The sequence below is a fragment of the Episyrphus balteatus genome, chromosome 4, assembly GCF_945859705.1.
Source record: "Episyrphus balteatus chromosome 4, idEpiBalt1.1, whole genome shotgun sequence".
Classification (NCBI taxonomy): Eukaryota; Metazoa; Arthropoda; class Insecta; order Diptera; family Syrphidae; genus Episyrphus; species Episyrphus balteatus.
The window spans coordinates 37,133,662-37,152,712 of NC_079137.1; the positions used below are offsets into that span (position 1 = coordinate 37,133,662).

Here is a 19,051-nt window from a genome sequence, read left to right on the forward strand (position 1 = left end):
CATGAGCATCTTCCCCCTTCACTTCTATCCCTCTTGCCTACAAACTCACTGCTTAGGCGATTGAAAAATCATCGTGTAGCCAGGCACTATAGAATTATTAGGTGTGTTTTTTTATTACCACCGGTCTTAACTGGACAAAAAAAACGCCTCGGGGCTTAACCTGAAATCTTGGCAGCACTGCATATTGAATGTTCCGAAAACAGCAGACACAACAAAAATTTAGAGTTGTCATATTTTTGCTTTAGGGTATTTCTTGTATTTTTCTTGTATGTTTTACAAAGAGACACAAAAATGTATGCTACTAAAACTAGTTAAATACATTTTGTCACTCCAAAAGTGAGTTTTCACGTTTTTAAAAAAATTCTAAACAATTTTTGAAAAAAATAGTTTGGTAGCACAGATTTAAAACTGTTCAAAACGTTAAGCCCAGAGAAATCTCCGGGCTTAACAAGTAAGCCCACGGGGCTAAGGTGTTGTTGTATTTAACATGTAAAATGCTTAGCCCCGACTGCGTTTTATTTGTCCAGTTAAGCCCGGTGGTAATAAAAAACACACCTAATGTACGAAAAAATAAACATTTCAAACCAGAACCTCGACGTTTAGATGAAGTATTTTTTTATACAAAAAATATCTGCGGCATTTTAGGATGTCTCCACGAGGACAGCGATTACCTCATTTGGGCTCTAGTGAAAACAGAGCGAAAATGATCTCATTTCAACTGTCAAATTAAATAATATTCTATACGATTTGACATTCAAAATTAAATCATTTGCGAAATTAGCTCAGGGTATTACTCTAAGGGCCAAGGATTATTCCATATAAAAATCCTTGATTAAAACATAATCGAGTGTCAACAAACCGGCCCTAAGTTTAGAAAAATTAATTTTAAAAGTGGCAGTCCTATTTTTTTCATTTTCAGTCAGTATCAATTTTATCTAGGTATCTATTGAAACAAATTTTAATTTTTAACTAATAACCTTATGAACTAAGTTACTCGGCAGTCCACCGCTTGGACTTTACATATACTTTGATACTTTAATTTTGCAATCACAAAATGTGTGTTCGCTCTTGGTCTTAGGTTGAAAAAGCTATTTTTTTTTATTTGCTTTGTAGATATCTCATTATTTTAATCTATGTATACTTCTATGAGAAGCTTAATAGCCTAATAGAATGTAGTAAATTTCGTAAATATAAAATAATTTGTTTATGTTCATTCATAAATGTAGAATCACTTATGTCACCGAAATTTGACTTAATCAAATGATTGAGATCTGCATACCACTGAAAAATTAATATTTGTATATTATATATATATATTTTTTTTAATATGTTTGCTTCTCACTTCAAGATTTCGCCAAGTGGATACGTACTCCAATTCAGTTACTCCCATATCAGTTTTAACCTCATTAATTTCGACAAACATTACACCCTCTGGAGTTATTTGAATCAAACATAAATCTTGATCTAATTCCTTGAGCTCTCCAAGTTTCAAGACCATTGTTCGTCGTTTTGATAATTTGTTCCAATCGGAACTATGAAATTTTATATTCGATACATTTAAACTTATAGAGTCATAAGTGTGTAGTTCAGCAGCTAAATGCTTTTCAGAGAAATTTCCTAAAATTATTATTTTTTTTGTGGTCAAAATACTTAACATGAAGATCAAATTTGAAGCTTACCATTTACATACCAGACAGTGTCGGGTTCAGAGAAAATGTTCAAAAATGTATCTTGTAGTTTCTGTTAAAATATATCAAAAAAGAATAGTATATTTCTGTATGATGAAGTATTCAAAAGTGGAATAACGCCTTACCTTCTTAAAAATTCTTAAATCACTTATGGGCTCATCAATGTCCAAAAAAATCTTCCGACTCTTTAGAGTCTTCGAAAAATCTGTGATTAAAGCTTTATAGCCATCCCCAGTTATGTAGATTCTGAACAATGCATATTTACTTTCGATTTTCAACTCTAGTTCATTTGCTCTGAAAAACAGAACCTCATTATCTTAGAATTTTTTGTATATAGTTGAAAATTATGTACTTTTCGTCATTGCGTTGAAGTGACCAGCTTTTAAAAGGAAAATGCTGATATCGATTGAATGCCAATCCAAATGTTCCTAAATTGAACAAAATTAATTTATTTGAACTTAAAATCCAAAAAAAATCGTTTAAGGTCTTGACTTGTAGGTATTTGAAATGATTTTCGAACAAAAAGTCTCTTATGCGGAGATTCATCTTCGATTTCCTCATTTACTATTTTCTTTCTCTTTCTTATCTTTCCCGAATTTTTTTATTTAATTGTACTCGAAGTCGAAGTACATAGTTCGAAAAAAGTCTTGCGCTGATAGTTTACAAATCTACTTTAGAATGTATGTAGACTAACAAAACACAGTAGATTTTTGAAATACCTTTGTATAAGTGAATACAAAATTCAAAAAAATGAGAAAGAAAAAATCCGAGTATGGTTTGAGTCTCGGGTAAAATAACTGCGACACACAGTTTCGAAGAAGATTTCGAAAAAGCAACTTCTTGAATGTATGATTGTGCAAAGTGGTCAATTTTATCGTTATTGTTATGATTTCTTTGAGCATACCTAAACGATCCGTCCAAATTGTTATTTTCTTTTCATTTGGGTTGAATACAGTTTTCAGAATATTTGTTGTAGACCATTTTGAAATAGATTGTTCTTCATGTCTCCTTTCCTCTAAAAAAAATCTATTTTATGAAAGTAAATGCTTTAATTCTGAAGAATAAATTAAATACCAGTTTCCAAATGACTTAAATGGCTGTCTTCTTTTAGGTCTGGTATACTTTCAGGAGTTTTCACTTTTTGTGGTTTTTTAGTTTTATTTTTTAAAGGTTCATTTGATTTTACAGATAATTGTTCCTTTTTTAATGAGGTTCGATGTTCTAAGGATTGTCGGCTGCCAACTGAATCACGTCCATTTATATGTAAACTTGCCCTTTTAGTTGGTTCTATTTCTTTAGCCTTTTCATATGCAACGAGTTTTGTTGTTATTCTTGGTCTTCTTATATTTTTTTCATATTCTTCAGCCAAAATTTTGACAGGATTACCAAATTTATCTTTGAATGATGACTTTCGGTACGAGTCCTTGATCGATTCCAAAGTCGACATGAACTCTGAAAAATATTCATATGGTTGTGTTCCCCGATTTACTTTATCTTCATCAATAGGAAGAATCACGACTGGAAGTACATTTTTAAACAAAGGAAATAGTCTTTCAGGATTGCGTTGCATATCGAATGATAAGAACTGCTTTTGCAACTCATGTTCTTTATTTTTTTCCTCATTTTCAGCCTTTTCTTTAGAACGGCCCAATGTTGACTTGGATTTTTTGTCTTCGTCTTCGTTATGAAAATCTTCAGGAAATTTAAAAGTGGAAATTATTCTTGGGTTACAGTTCTCAAGAAAATTGTACATCATAGGCTTTGTAAAAAGATCGTGTAAATTAAAGTCATTTATAATCACAGGTGAACCGATTTTTAAAGCTTTTTCGGTTTCATATAAACTATCATTGACTTGAGATTGATGTTCTTCAAAAATACATACAATTGGTTCACTAGAATGACAGAAACAATCTGGTAATTCGAATGTTATTTCGAAAAATTTCGAAATGTCATCAGCATTAGAAACGTCAGAATAGACTTGAGTTTTTTTGGTTTCAAAGTGTTTCTCAGATTTGTACCAAGTCATTATTAACTTAGGAATGTTTGCAACATTTGGTTTCGTAAGTGAATTGATATGATAAACACCACCCAAAATTTGATATTGCCTCAAATTAACCTTAATTATAATTAATTAATTAATTTAAGAATAAATACTATTGTTTTAATTATACCTCCCCATTTGATAAATTCAGTTTATTAGGATGAAAGAGTATAATAGAGTTTGCATACTCTTGAGCGTCGTGCTCAAGAAAATCTTTCCGAACAATTGGAACCAAATCCGGTGTTATTATTGGGGGTTCTTTGGGAAGTTTCTTAGGAATCGCAGAGTTTTCCTTCTTTTTTGGTGCCTTTTTGGATTTATCATCCTTTTTGGCTTCCTTAGCTTTGAGCTCCTCTTCTTCAGCTTTTAAACTTAAAACACAAAAGAATAAACATAAAGTTGATTTTTCCAACTCTTTTGATAGATTCAGTGTCTCAAGTTAAGGAAAGACCACACCGGATAGGTATGCGGTAGCGGTACGGGCACGGTTCGGGTACTTGTATGAAATAAATTCCAAAGTGACACATCAACATTCAGATTTGGAATTTTTTTTTAAATACAAGTACCGTTACCACTACCGCTACCCGCACCGCTACCGCATGCGGGTAGCATGCGGTGTGGCCAAGCCTTTACAAAGACAAACTAACCGCATTGCTTCTTCAAAATCAGATCTCTCTTTAATCATATTTGCTTTAATTTCGGCTTGAATTTTTTTCTGACCTGCCCACTCTTTTTGCAAAGCTATTTTTAAACCTTTATCAAAAATTAAGCAATTTAAAAAAGGAGCCTGAATAATTCAATGGATATAATAAGGACTAACTTATCACGGTTTCATCTTTAATTGGCATTTCATTGTACCTAGCAAGTGAGCTCAAGTAATCAAAATGACAATATAAGCCCCTGATTACCATATTTTCTGACAAAACACAAAAAGGAATTATAAGTTCGGTCTTGATTTGTTTCAGTTGAATGGTTATGGATTTTGTTCTAAAATGTTTTTAAAAAAAATTAAATGGGCTTAGAAAATAGTATTTTGAAAAAGGTAAATACTCTTCAGGATCCAAATAAATTGGTACATTTTGAAAAGTCCAAAGATGTATGTCAAAATGTTGACCTTGATAGAAATATTCTGCAGATATTACATTAATTGATCTAATCAAAATTATATTGGTACAAAATTCTTTACTAAAATATCTAAAAATAAACTTACTCCATATAAGCGGCTTCAGAGTATAAAACACGATATGTTAAATTATCGATATAACAACATATTTTACTTTTGGCTGATTGGTATAGCTGTGAAATAAAGTTTATACAAAAATCAAGATTTTCCAGCGTATAAGCATTGCTGATATTTTTACCAAGTAAAAAATTGCATTAGGTACTACCCAACAAACTATTTTGGTTATATAAAGCTTTACAGATGCAATTGTTGCTTCTGTAAAGCATTATAGAAGCAAAATTGTTAGTAGGGTAGATAGTATAGATATGTAGTTCATACTCTAAGTATATAAGAACTGTCTGATGCTCCGCCATTTAATCTGATTCTGAAGATCTCAATTTTGTAAATTCGCTCAAAAAACTCAAACATAACATTTAAAGCAAGGAAAATCGACTCCTTTTGGACCGTTTTTACATCAAAAAAAAGATTGTACATATCTTATTTGCATTAATGTTAATCATTTTAAATTAAGGCCTTCAGACTCAAGGACGCAGTATGGGATATTATATTTCAAAAAGGAAGTTAAACTTCACAAGAACTTAACATTTCTAGTTATTTAAAACAACAAAAATAATTACAAACCCCTTCGATATCAAGCAGTGTTTCTTTTGGAATGTTTTTGATTGGACTTTCCAAGAACTCTTGGATTCTTTTTAGAAGCTGAAAATAAAAGGCTGTTTAGTTTTTTTTTCTAATACTCTGTAGCTTCTCATTTCTATTTTTTTTTTTTTTTTAATGAGAAGCGTCTGAGAAAAAGGCAAAACTTGGCTTGTATCTGGTCTATACAGGGTGTCCCAAATAAAACCATCCTGAGGTCATTTTAAGTCGAAAAACTTAAGAGGTAATTTTCTAGTTTTGGTCCCGTTTTCGAGTTATGACGGTTTTTATGATTTTTGCTCTCTTTTCCCCTAACTGGCTTATGTCGTTTTCTTTCACTCCAATGAGAGTACCCTTTTAGTACTTATTTTTGCACTTTTGAAGGTTTTGTGTTCTTTGACGCCACAAAAGTGTAAAAAAAAATTACTCCGGAGTACCCCGGATTTACTCCACATTTTTAGTCAGATTTACACCGATTTGCACACACACTTATGAATTTGACGTTTGACATTTTAAAATTTTGTTTGAAAAGTGAAAAATGCGAAAAGTTTTTTTTTTCAAACTCTTTTGTTATTAACAAAAACAACCATTACGAATATGTTTTCAATTGTATTATATTCCGCCAGATATATTTCTTCCATTTTTTCGTTAATTCTTCACCTTTTCAAAATGAAATTGAAAACCGAATAAAAAAAATTTTCAGCCAGTGTTCTTCGTCAATAACAAAAAAAATCCTGTGCCATATAACAAAAAAATCCCATTTTTTTCTGCGTTGATGGGATATTTTTATTTTACAATTATCAAACTAAGGGTGTGTGTCAATTAGGCTAAAAAACCCGATCAGAAGCGTGATGAAAAATATACCACAAGTAAACCTAAGTACGCTTCTACACGAAGACGCAAAGCGCAAGACGCACATAAGAGCAAGGGAGAAATAAAGTTCGAAAAAAAGGGAAGGAAGATTTTCTACCGTGAGTCCCCGGTAAAAAAAATTTGTGACTCTTTTTGACGTTTGTCTTTGATCTTGTTCTTTTTTTTGCGACTTCCGTTTTGACCGCCAACGTGATAAGACGCCATCTTCTGATCTACTAAAAAAAAAAAAAAAAGAGGGAAAATTCTGGAAGTTTTTTTTTCTTTCCATATTAAAAATGAAGCCGATTGTTAATGCACCCTACTCAAGGGGGAAATCGCTGCCAACAGACGCCACCGCTGCTACAACGAGTAAGATTATTAAAAACCACCGTCAAAAGCTTGAAGCTGCTCACCAGCTGCTAAATCTGCAAACCTACATCGCCAACTCCAATGCCACCGCCACTGACACGATGCCCACCAACAACTCCGATGCTGCCGCCACCGACACCATGTCCACCACTCCCGCCACCAACGCCACATACGCTAATGATGCCACAATCTCCACCAAATCGATTTCGGGTGCGCAAATGCTTTTAACACCGAACCACGCTGCCACGCCTCCACCAAGTGAATCGCTGCAACCCTTGCCACCTCAATTCTCGTCGCCACTGCAAACAACGACATTTCCCAAGCCTCCGCAATCCACACCACCTGCATCCAGTAACAAGACTCCATCCTGGAGCCAACAAATTGACGAAAATCTTGATACTTCTCAAGAGATGGACGTCTATGACAACGACGAGGAGCGCCTCTGGGTAAATGATAAAGATAAAGCTACGTCGGCGACAGGAGACTCTAATGGTTGGATAATACCTAGAAAAAGACAATATGCACTTGCACATTCACAAAAAAACGAGGCAACAAAACAGACGGTCGCCGAAAATCTAAATCAAAATCAGTTTGCTCTACTAAAAGATTTAAAGATTAACGTCAAGGCACCGAAAAATCGAAGGTTGGAGATTGTTCCACAGCAGCCTACAATAAATGATACTGTTCCCGGGACTGTTCCTGCTGATGCCGATGCTGCGACGGGGGACCCGAACACCACTAACTCCACTAATGAAAAACTGCTCAGAGGTAAGTTCTGTCCTCCAATTATTACAGTAGACGTTGATATGCGTAAATTAATTCAAGATATAACCAAAGATAAAACAGTAATATTTAATTACAAGCTGGTGTACCGCGGGTCTACCTGCCGGCTTTACGTAGATAACCCCGCGTTACACCGCGAGCTTCTATTGTTGATGAGATCCAATGAGGACGTTCAAGCATACTCATTCACTTGCAAAGAAGAAAAGACAACCAATCTAATCTTGAGAGGGCTAACGTCTGATTATTCGGTAGATGAGATCCTACAAGAGCTCAAGATTCGAGCTCCTTGTGTAGACAGGGTCACAAAATTTGAAACTATTCGATCCAAACAGTTATGTCTGGATTATAACCTTTTCTTAGTTCGACTGCTCCCTGGCTCGGGTGCCAGTGCAGTTAATTCAATCAAATATATCTTTAACACTAAGGTGTCCTGGGAGAAACCCAGAGGCAATAATGGCCCTCTTCAATGCAGACGCTGTCAACAATTTGGCCATTTGGCTAAAAACTGCGCGAACAGATATAAATGCGTTAAATGCACTGACACACATGAGCCAGGAGCATGTATGAAAATAAAATCTACTGAAAGCAAAGCTAAATGTGTGAACTGTGGTGATGATCACCCTGCCAACTTCAGGGGCTGTAAAGCCTACAAAGATTTCAAGGCTAAAAAGGCAAAAGCATTGCTGGATGCTCAACAAAAAAGAACCAAAACTCCCTTGATTGGCAAAGAAATCACTAATAGTGATTGCTTGCCTGGTGTCTCGTATGCTAGTCATCTAGTGAAATCAGTTCCTATTAAAGCAGTACCCAAAACGACCAACTCTAGGAGCACTCCCTCCGAATCTTGTCCACGTAGTAACAATGTTATCCATGAATTTATGGATCTTTCTAACGATCTATTTGGGGTTGATATGGGAACATTAGTTAAAAAAATCGAAGACTTCATGTCAAATATTTCTAAATTCACTTCTATTGTGAATAAGAAACTCGCTTATCTGGAGTTGGTCAATCAACTTCTCGTTTCTTCGACGCCATGAATCTAAAAATACTCACCTTTAACATTACGTCCTTGATTTCACATGCCAGAAGAATCGAATTACTAAAAATTCTTCTGGCTAACAATATTTCTATTGCGTTTATTCAAGAGACGCATTTAAATCAAAAACACAAAGTTTTTTTAGATTCATATAATACGCTCAGAGCTGACAAACATCAAGGAGTCGCAGTAATTATTAAAAACAATATGCAATATGAACATGTTAACGTCAATACTTTTCAGTTTTTGTATCCGTGTCTTTTTCTCTGTCTTAATATGCGCAGAAATAATGTAATCAAAAAAATTCTTGTTGGTTCTATGTATTTCCCGTCAAACTGCTCCGTCTCATCTCTCTTAGACGAATTAAACAAAATTGACTCCCTATCAAACAACTTTGATGGGGCAATTTTGGGGGGTGACTTAAATGCTAGGAGTCCAGATTGGGGGGACTCGATAACTAATGTTAACGGTAAAACACTTGCGGAGTGGCTTAGGATATCTAATCCTTCTCTAGGTCTTTTTTCTTCTCCTACGCCTACGTTTCATAGGAGCTCCTCATACCTAGATCATTTTTTGATTTCCAATCAGCTAATAAACCCGGTAAACAAGAACTTTGAAATTTCTACACTACATTCTTTTACTGAGCACTTTCCTGTACTCCTGGATTTATCCCTGATTGATCTGGATATTCCAATCCTGTTTACCCCAAGCGGGAAATCTTTTAAAAATACTGATTGGGGTTCCTTTAGAGAATCGTTAGACTCCGGACTTCAAAGGAATTTTCCACCTGTTTCCCGTTGTCTCTCCAACGAGGACATTGAAGATTTTATTTCTTCCTTCAATCAGACTCTTCTCAGTTGTCTCGATGATCACTCGACTAGCATTTCAGTCTCCTCCAAAAAGTATAATAATTTACCCCATGATATAGAAACACTCTTCAAAAACAAGCATTCTTGGCAAAGGCGACTCAAGCATATTTATCATAACAATTTCAATAGAACTTGCCCACAATATAAAGACTTATCTAACAGAATATCTCTTCTTAACAAAATAATTCAAGAAAAAATTTCGCTGTGGCTTAATAAGCAACTCAGCAATAGTTTAGGGAAAATTAAACCAGGTCCCCAGGCCTTCAAGGAATTTTTCAGGCTAGTTGGCAAAAAAAAAGCCTTTTCGTGCGAGAAAATAATAGTTAACAACACCCAACTCAATAATGAAAGTAGTATTGCTGTGGCGTTTGAAGATCATTTCAAAACCATATACACGGAATGTACCCCTTCACACAATCCCAGTGTAACGCAGGAGGCGATAGAGACTGTCAATAACATCAGAAGATCCAAGCCCGAAAGAATCTTTATTTTCAATGAAGTGAACACTTCCATACACCCCTCTGAGACACATATTTTCACGGATGTGGATGAGATATCGTGTATTATCAAACAAATTAAGCCTAAAAAGTCGACTGGCCCTGACGAGATTTCAAATTTCGCCTTAAAAAAAATTTCTCCCTTTGCCGTGGAATTTCTCACTATCATAATAAACAACTGTATAAATAATGGATTTTTCCCTACCTCCTGGAAAATTGCTAAGATCTTGCCTATTCAAAAGAAAAAAAATGTCTTCGAAATCAACAACTTCCGACCCATATCTCTTCTTTCTAACACAGGCAAGATCTTGGAAAGAATAATTCTCAAGAACTTGGAGTCTCCTGTAGAAAACCCTATCGAACCACTCACGGACTACCAATTCGGTTTTCGTAGTGGACATTCCACTGTTCAAGCTCTTTTAAAATTACACAATGATGTAACACTTAAACTAAGACAAAAACATTGCACGGTCGCCTGCTCTCTCGACCTGGAAAAAGCGTTCGACAGTGTATGGAGAATCGGTCTTCTCTCTAAGATCTCTAACTTGAACTTCCCGATCCACATAGTCCATCTTCTTGAAAGCTTTCTCCAGGATAGGCAATTTTTTATACAAATACAAGGCACTAAGTCCAATACTTGCGCAAGTGATAGGGGGGTACCGCAAGGGTCAATTTTGGGCCCTCACCTCTACAACCTATTTTTACATGATTTTCCGCACACACTTTCAGAATCTAACCATCATTCCACCAGTCTTCTATATGCAGATGACACCATTGCATACTCCAGTAGCAGTTCTCCTTTTACAGCCGCTCACGTCCTTCAAAAACATCTCAACATTATTAATGAGTACTATAAAACTTGGGGTATTTCTATCAATATTCCTAAATCAGAAATGATTTGTTTTAGAAACGCGAGCGGGAAAGGGCCTGCTAGCACGGTACTGGAAAGTAAAAATATCCTACTTAGAATCAATGGCCATAGCCTTAAAACTAGCAACAGTATAAAATACCTTGGGGTTAACTTCAGCAAACTTTTAAAATTTAATTCACATGCCAGAGCAACACTCTGTAAAGCTCGTAAAGTCTCGAACGCACTAACTCCTTTTCTAAGACATAAGTCACTTAGTAAAAGTTCTAAAATGCTATTTTACAAAACCTTGATTCGACCCATAATAACGTATGCCTTCCCAGTATGGTTTGTCATCTCTCCCTCAGTTGCCCTAGAAATCGAAAGATTTGAAAGGAAAATACTACGATGGTGTGCGGGAAAAAATTTTCAAAGTCACCACAAACGCTACTCCAACGACTATATATATAACGACACCAACACCATTCCGTTTATGAGATATGTCATGATTGCATTGAAAAACACGATCTCAAAGCTAAGTTTCTCAAATAATGACCTCGTCAAGGAAATCGTCTCCACTCAGTCTGATGCCCCTTGGGACTCGGAGAGGTATTTAACGGTGGCTGACATGTCCTCAATGGATCTGGACTCAACATCCGTCGTATCAGCTTTGCCTTTTTATTCTAAGACCGTATCAGGTCAAAATCGTGGCTGAACTATGTTCTCTTACAGCCATATTGCACCGGCAGGTGGGCCTGCGACGCACCAGCTTGTAATTACCGTTTTCTTATCACATATATTTGTTTTTTTCTTCACATCAAAAGTTGGACAGAACTTACTCTTTATTTATTTATTATTCTTTTATTCTATACTAACAATATTGTATTTTCGTGCTTTTTTAGATTATTTTATACTTATGTTTAATTGCCAAAACGGATAAGATTACATCTTTTCTAATCATTAATAATTGATCTCAAAATAACTAAAAAAAAAATTCAACAAGAACTTACAATACTATCGATTATATTCTCAAAAATATTTAAATATAAATTTATAATTCAATATAAATTATAATATTTTATACTGTAAATTACACTTTAAATGTACAGATTCAATAATCTTAAAGTCTTTGATACAATTTTATATATCAAAACAAAACTACCTCATAGGTATTCGCAAAAAAAAAAAAAAAAAAAAAACAAACAAAACAAAACAATCCATCCAAAAATGAAAATATCATACTCTGGCGTATAGTACAGGAAAGATAGACTTTTTCGTGGAACGAAATACAGGACGGCTGATTTTTTCAAATCTGAAAGAAGGGTATTAGAAAAGCTTAAGTCCTGGTTTTCGGGACACCAACCCCCTGGCGAAATCCGCCATCTGGAAAAACGCGAATCGGTCTATATCTACAAAACTATTGGCCTGACCGAATAAGTTACTTAACCAAAGTTGTAGGTAATATAAATATCTTTTCTTGTGCATTCACAGTTTTCCTGCGAAGACAACACTTTTGAGGTTATGTCGTTTTATTTTTTATTTTTTTCGGTTTTTTCAATTTTTCTCAGTCTATATGATAGTTACATAATTTTTTATCATCGTAAAAGTTGTAGAGCATCAAATTTCCATTAATTTGGTATACTTTTGGAGATTATATGACTTTTCAAACCAAAGATACCGAACTTTAAAGAGTAATCCTTCTCAATATCTTCAAACAATATACTAATATGTTTTTGCATAAGGTATGAAAAGAAGGCGAAATCGTGTACGTTATGTAAAAACAAGAAAAATATGATATGGGTGGGAGTGTGTTTCCCATTAATAAGGTGGGTAGGGCAATTTCCTCTATATATTAATTTAATATTAAAAAAATAAAAAATAATGGTAAAACTTAAAATATTGTGGTATAAATATTTTGTTATACGTCAAACATTCAACTTTTATGATGCTAAAAAATTATTTAATTATCATAGAGACTGATAAAAATTAAAAAAACCGAATATTTAAAAAATAAAACGACATAACCTCAAAATTGTTGTCATCGCAGAAAAACAGTGAGTGCACAAGAAAATATATTTATATTACCTACAACTTTGGTTAAGTAACTTATTCGGTCAAGCCAATAGTTTGGTAGATATAGACCAATTCCCGTTTTTTCAAAATGGCTGATTTCGCCAGGGGGTTGGTGTTCCGAAAACCAGGACTTAAGCTTTTCTAATACCCTTCTTTCAGATTTGAAAAAGTCAGCCTTCCTATATTTCGTTCCACAAAGTGCCTTTTTTTTTTACTAACTTTCCCGTACTAAAACTATAGTTTTAAGATCAATAGCTTTCGACTCATACATCGCATGACTTTCAAAAATATACCAAAATATTGGAAATTTGATGGTCTGTAACTTTTACGCTTTAAAAAATTATGTAACTGTTACCGGGAATGATAAAAACTTAAAAAAAAAAACGAAAAAAAAATTAAAACAACATAACCTCAAAACTATTGCCCGCTTAGAAAAATAATGTATCACAAAGAAAAAGATAATTAAATTTCCAAGAACTTTGGTCTGATAACCATTTCTCTAAGACTAATAGTTTTGGAGATATAGAGAGATTCGCGTTTTTCAAAATGGCGGATTTCGCCAGAGGGTTGGCGTCCCGAAAACCAGGACTTAAGCTTTTCTAATACCCCTCTTTCAGATTTGAAAAATTCAGCCTTCCTGTATTTCGTTCCACAATATGCCTGTTTTTTTACTAACTTTCCTGTACTAGTATTCGTACCTGGAGAACTTGTATTTGACGTATACTGTGTATACTCATTTTAGTTCTATAGTTTTAAGTATTTTGTATTTATGTATATATGTATATATGCGACCAAACGTCACACGTCACATTCTACTACAACTGCTCCTGAGCATGAGCAGATTCAGTTTTCAATTGACAGCCAAGAGGCATTCTTTGTAACTAGATAGTGCAGGCAATACTTGATAGCCGCGACAACATAACTTAGTTAAGCAATAATTATCTTTGAATTGTAATCACTTTGTAAAATCTTAAAAAAAAGTCTCAATAAAATCAATTCAATTCAATTCTTTTTTTTGCTGCTCTGCTTTATTTTATTTCGTCGGTCTCGCAGTCTTCTTCGTCGGTTGTGTATCATTTGCGTGTTTTGAATTTTAATTTATTCAAAAGTTTTCGTTGCACATAGACCCCACAGGAGTTTTTTTTTTTGTTTTTGTACATTTTGATGTTTTTTTTTTAGAATTAAAATACATAGTCTGCTTCTACACGAAGACGTAGACCTAGACGCACAAGATGCACATAAGAGCAAAATAGTCTAAGAGCCGGCAGCATATTTTGGCAGTTTTGATATAACCGAAATTCGAGTGTGCACATATCTAGATATGCACCACAGTATGTCAACGGAACAAGTCTGGCAGTGATCTTTTTCAGCTTTCCCTTGCCAGACGCATCCAAAGTGCAGCAAAAAATCAATTTTTGGCGTTTTGGTATAACCGAATAAATGATACACCAAAAAATCATAAAAAATCCCCTGATTTCGAATCTGTGGGTACAGCAAGTTTCTTTTTAAGCTTTCCCCCCGCCAGACCGCTTTAAAGCATTTTTAAGTGCATTTTTCTTATAAAAAACCTAGTTACTTATTTTCTGTTAGGTATAACCGTATGATGGTAACAAATTAATATTCTATGTGTATTCCAGGTCTAGAAAATATAATTTTTAGCCAGCTATTTTTCAGCCTTCCCTCTGCCAGACGCATCCAAAGTGCAGTCAAAAATCAACTTTTGGCGTTTTACTATGTATTATCCCAATAAATGATACACCAAAAAATCATAAAAAATCCCCTGATTTAAAAAATGTGGGTACCGCAAGTTTCTTTTTCAGCTTTCCCCCCGCCAGACCGCTTTAAAGCATTTTTAAGTGCATTTTTCTTATAAAAACCTTGATTACTTATTTTCTGTTAGGTATAACCGTATGATGGTAACAAATTAATATTCTATGTCTATTCCAGGTCTAGGAAATAAAATTTTTAGCCAGCTATTTTTCAGTCTTCCCTCTGCCAGACGCATCCAAAGTGCAGTCAAAAATCAACTTTTGGCGTTTTACTAGGTATTACCCCAATAAATGATACACCAAAAAATCATAAAAAATCCCCTGATTTCAAAAATGTGGGTACCGCAAGTTTCTTTTTCAGCTTTCCCCCCGCCAGACCGCTTTAAAGCATTTTTAAGTGCATTTTTCTTATAAAAACCTTGATTACTTATTTTCTGTTAGGTAAAACCGTATGATGGTAACAAATTAATATTCTATGTCTATTCCAGGTCTAGAAAATATAATTTTTAGCCAGCTATTTTTCAGTCTTCCCTCTGCCAGACGCATCCAAAGTGCAGTCAAAAATCAACTTTTGGCGTTTTACTAGGTATTACCCCAATAAATGATACACCAAAAAATCATAAAAAATCCTCTGATTTAAAAAATGTGGGTACCGCAAGTTTCTTTTTCAGCTTTCCCCCCGCCAGACCGCTTTAAAGCATTTTTAAGTGCATTTTTCTTATAAAAACCTTGATTACTTATTTTCTGTTAGGTATAACCGTATGATGGTAACAAATTAATATTCTATGTCTATTCCAGGTCTAGGAAATAAAATTTTTAGCCAGCTATTTTTCAGTCTTCCCTCTGCCAGACGCATCCAAAGTGCAGTCAAAAATCAACTTTTGGCGTTTTACTAGGTATTACCCCAATAAATGATACACCAAAAAATCATAAAAAATCCCCTGTTTTCAAAAATGTGGGTATCAGAAGTTTTTTTTTAGCTTTCGCCCCGCCAGACCGCTTTGAAGCATTTTGAAATGCATTTTTCTAATTAAAAACCTAATAGCTTATTTTCTGTTGGGTATAACCGTATGATGGTAACAAATTAAAATTCTATGTCTATTCCTGGTTTAGAAAATATAAGTTTAAGCCAGATATTTTTCAGCCTTCCCTCTGCCAGACGCCCTTAAAGGTTTCCCAAATAGGTTTTTCCATAGAAAAAACACCTAGTTTCTGTTTTTTTCTTATAAAATTGAAATAATATTTTTTTGTTTAGAGTAACCATATGATGGCCAAATATTAACTTTCTCTGCCTTTTACTGATTTAGAAAATGTAAGTTTAAGCCAGTTTTGTTTCAGCCTACCCTCTGCCAGACGCCCGAAAAGGTATTTCAATAGTACGGGAAAGTTAGATTTTGCTATATGGGGCATGAGGGTCTGGGAAAAAATCCGAAATGTCAGAGGGTAGGCTGAAACAAAACTGGCTTAAACTTACATTTTCTAAATCAGTAAAAGGCAGAGAAAGTTAATATTTGGCCATCATATGGTTACTCTAAACAAAAAAATATTATTTCAATTTTATAAGAAAAAAACAGAAACTAGGTGTTTTTTCTATGGAAAAACCTATTTGGGAAACCTTTAAGGGCGTCTGGCAGAGGGAAGGCTGAAAAATATCTGGCTTAAACTTATATTTTCTAAACCAGGAATAGACATAGAATTTTAATTTGTTACCATCATACGGTTATACCCAACAGAAAATAAGCTATTAGGTTTTTAATTAGAAAAATGCATTTCAAAATGCTTCAAAGCGGTCTGGCGGGGCGAAAGCTAAAAAAAAACTTCTGATACCCACATTTTTGAAAACAGGGGATTTTTTATGATTTTTTGGTGTATCATTTATTGGGGTAATACCTAGTAAAACGCCAAAAGTTGATTTTTGACTGCACTTTGGATGCGTCTGGCAGAGGGAAGACTGAAAAATAGCTGGCTAAAAATTTTATTTCCTAGACCTGGAATAGACATAGAATATTAATTTGTTACCATCATACGGTTATACCTAACAGAAAATAAGTAATCAAGGTTTTTATAAGAAAAATGCACTTAAAAATGCTTTAAAGCGGTCTGGCGGGGGGAAAGCTGAAAAAGAAACTTGCGGTACCCACATTTTTGAAATCAGGGGATTTTTTATGATTTTTTGGTGTATCATTTATTGGGGTAATACCTAGAAAAACGCCAAAAGTTGATTTTTGACTGCACTTTGGATGCGTCTGGCAGAGGGAAGGCTGAAAAATAGCTGGCTAAAAATTATATTTTCTAGACCTGGAATAGACATAGAATATTAATTTGTTACCATCATACGGTTATACCTAACAGAAAATAAGTAAATAGGTTTTTTATAAGAAAAATGCACTTAAAAATGCTTTAAAGCGGTCTGGCGGGGGGAAAGCTGAAAAAGAAACTTGCGGTACCCACAGATTCGAAATCAGGGGATTTTTTATGATTTTTTGGTGTATCATTTATTCGGTTATACCAAAACGCCAAAAATTGATTTTTTGCTGCACTTTGGATGCGTCTGGCAAGGGAAAGCTGAAAAAGATCACTGCCAGACTTGTTCCGTTGACATACTGTGGTGCATATCTAGATATGTGCACACTCGAATTTCGGTTATATCAAAACTGCCAAAATATGCTGTCGGCTCTCGGTCTAAAAGAGAATCGATCTTTCTCTCTCCCTTGTTCTTATGTGCATCTTGTGCATCTACGTCTTCCTGTAGAAGTCATCATACGAAAACAAGAACAAAATATAACCAATGAAAATAGCTGTCAAATTTGCGTCTTCAAAAAAATACTACGTGTAGAAGCGCGCGACGCACCGAAACGAAAATCAAAAGGAAATTTAAAGATAATTTCTGCGCCTTGCGTCTTCGTGTAGAAGCAGACTTATCAACGAACGTTTATTATGCTTCATATGTTATTAATATTACATTTTTTTTTTCAATTCATACAATTTTTCCTTAGGCCTGTTATCACTATTTTTTTAATGGAAATTATCCATTTTTGCCTTGTCACACACACAATTAAAAAAAAAAATTACTCTCATTATGTTCTTTCACTCCAGAAAAAGGAGTAAAAATTTAGAGTACTCCTTAATAGAGTGAAAGAAAACGACATTAATCTTTGCCAAACTACGACTGATTCGAAAGATTCAAAAATCATAAAAACCGTCATAACTCGAAAACGGGACCAAAACTATATAAAAAATTACCCCTTAAGTTTTCCGACTTAAAATGACATCAGGAATCCATGGTTTTTCACTTGGGGCGCTGACTGTGGGACACCCTGTATATGCCAATATCAGGGTGGTCAATTAAAGCAAAATAAAAATACTTTTTATAAAGCTTTTGTTATTTATTAGAAGAAAACTTTCACGATTTGTAAAATTTATAGTAAAAACTCGAAAACGCTAAAAGGTCGGACAAAATTGCAACCACCCTTATTTAAACTGATTAACCCAAGAATTTTGGAAACACTTAACATAATAATTTTTTTTAAATATCTCTCACCTCCATAGTATCACATATTCGAATATCATATTGCTGACCAAAATCGGATCTATCTAATTTTAAGTTTGTCTTTGTCTTATTTATTGACTCAATGTCTTGATTCAAAATACTACGTTCATCAATATCCAACATCCAATTGATCGTATTTTGAATATCTTCTATTTCATAATGAAGAGATTTATCGAAGAAATTCCGAATCTTTTGTGGTTCGAATGGTTTTGGAATTTTGTCACATTTAAGATATGTTTTCCACTTTAAATTTTTAAAAATTTATGTTCACAAATGCTTTATATTCGTTTTTCACTGACCTCTTTAATGTTATTCTCAATGTTGGCTTTTTCTTTGACTGCTAGCTCTACATCTAAGGTATTTATTATGAAATATAACCCATTAAAACAATTGAGATATAATAGTATGTAGGTGTAGGTATTTACAAACCCTCAAATAAAAGTGCACTTTTCCAAACGCGTTGTATCAGATTTTCATGTTTAATCTGATAAGCGTGATTTTCCTCAAGGGTTATCAACTGATATTCGGTTGTTTCAGGTGCATTAGTTTTCTTTGAATCTTTCGGTTTCGATTTCTTTTTTGGCATTTTGATAAATAATTCTAAATTATTCAGAGGATATTTAAAAAATATGCTTCCGTTTGATTTCTAAAAATAAAATTATTTCAGAAAGACAAATAAATTATTTAAATATTTAAAATAATTATTTTATAGTAGCTTAGTTCATTCGGTAAAGGAAAAGACAGTGTATCAAATACAGAAGTTCTGATTTTTGGCGTAGCGGTTTACAATTTTGGACCTATGAACATTCTCAAGTTTTCGTATTGGAGTGTTAATGTATTTTCAAAAATGCTACAAAT

At 34.0% G+C, this 19,051-nt stretch overlaps 1 protein-coding gene across 1 annotated transcript; it reads right to left on the reverse strand.

The window, feature by feature from the left end:
* Positions 1–1,074: 1,074 nt before the first annotated feature.
* On the reverse strand, positions 1,075–18,865 carry LOC129918712 (uncharacterized). The gene is made up of 16 exons (XM_055999415.1): positions 18,623–18,865; positions 18,493–18,545; positions 18,185–18,436; positions 5,534–5,611; positions 4,940–5,025; positions 4,780–4,881; positions 4,550–4,716; positions 4,377–4,482; positions 3,860–4,100; positions 2,763–3,804; positions 2,593–2,703; positions 2,041–2,116; positions 1,814–1,982; positions 1,680–1,740; positions 1,343–1,617; positions 1,075–1,281 (listed from the first exon to the last, which is right to left on the reverse strand). Exons 1-16 carry the CDS (start codon positions 18,777–18,779, stop codon positions 1,144–1,146), a joined length of 3,114 nt encoding a protein of 1,037 aa, XP_055855390.1. The 5' UTR covers positions 18,780–18,865; the 3' UTR covers positions 1,075–1,143.
* Between the last annotated feature and the right edge of the window lie 186 nt (positions 18,866–19,051).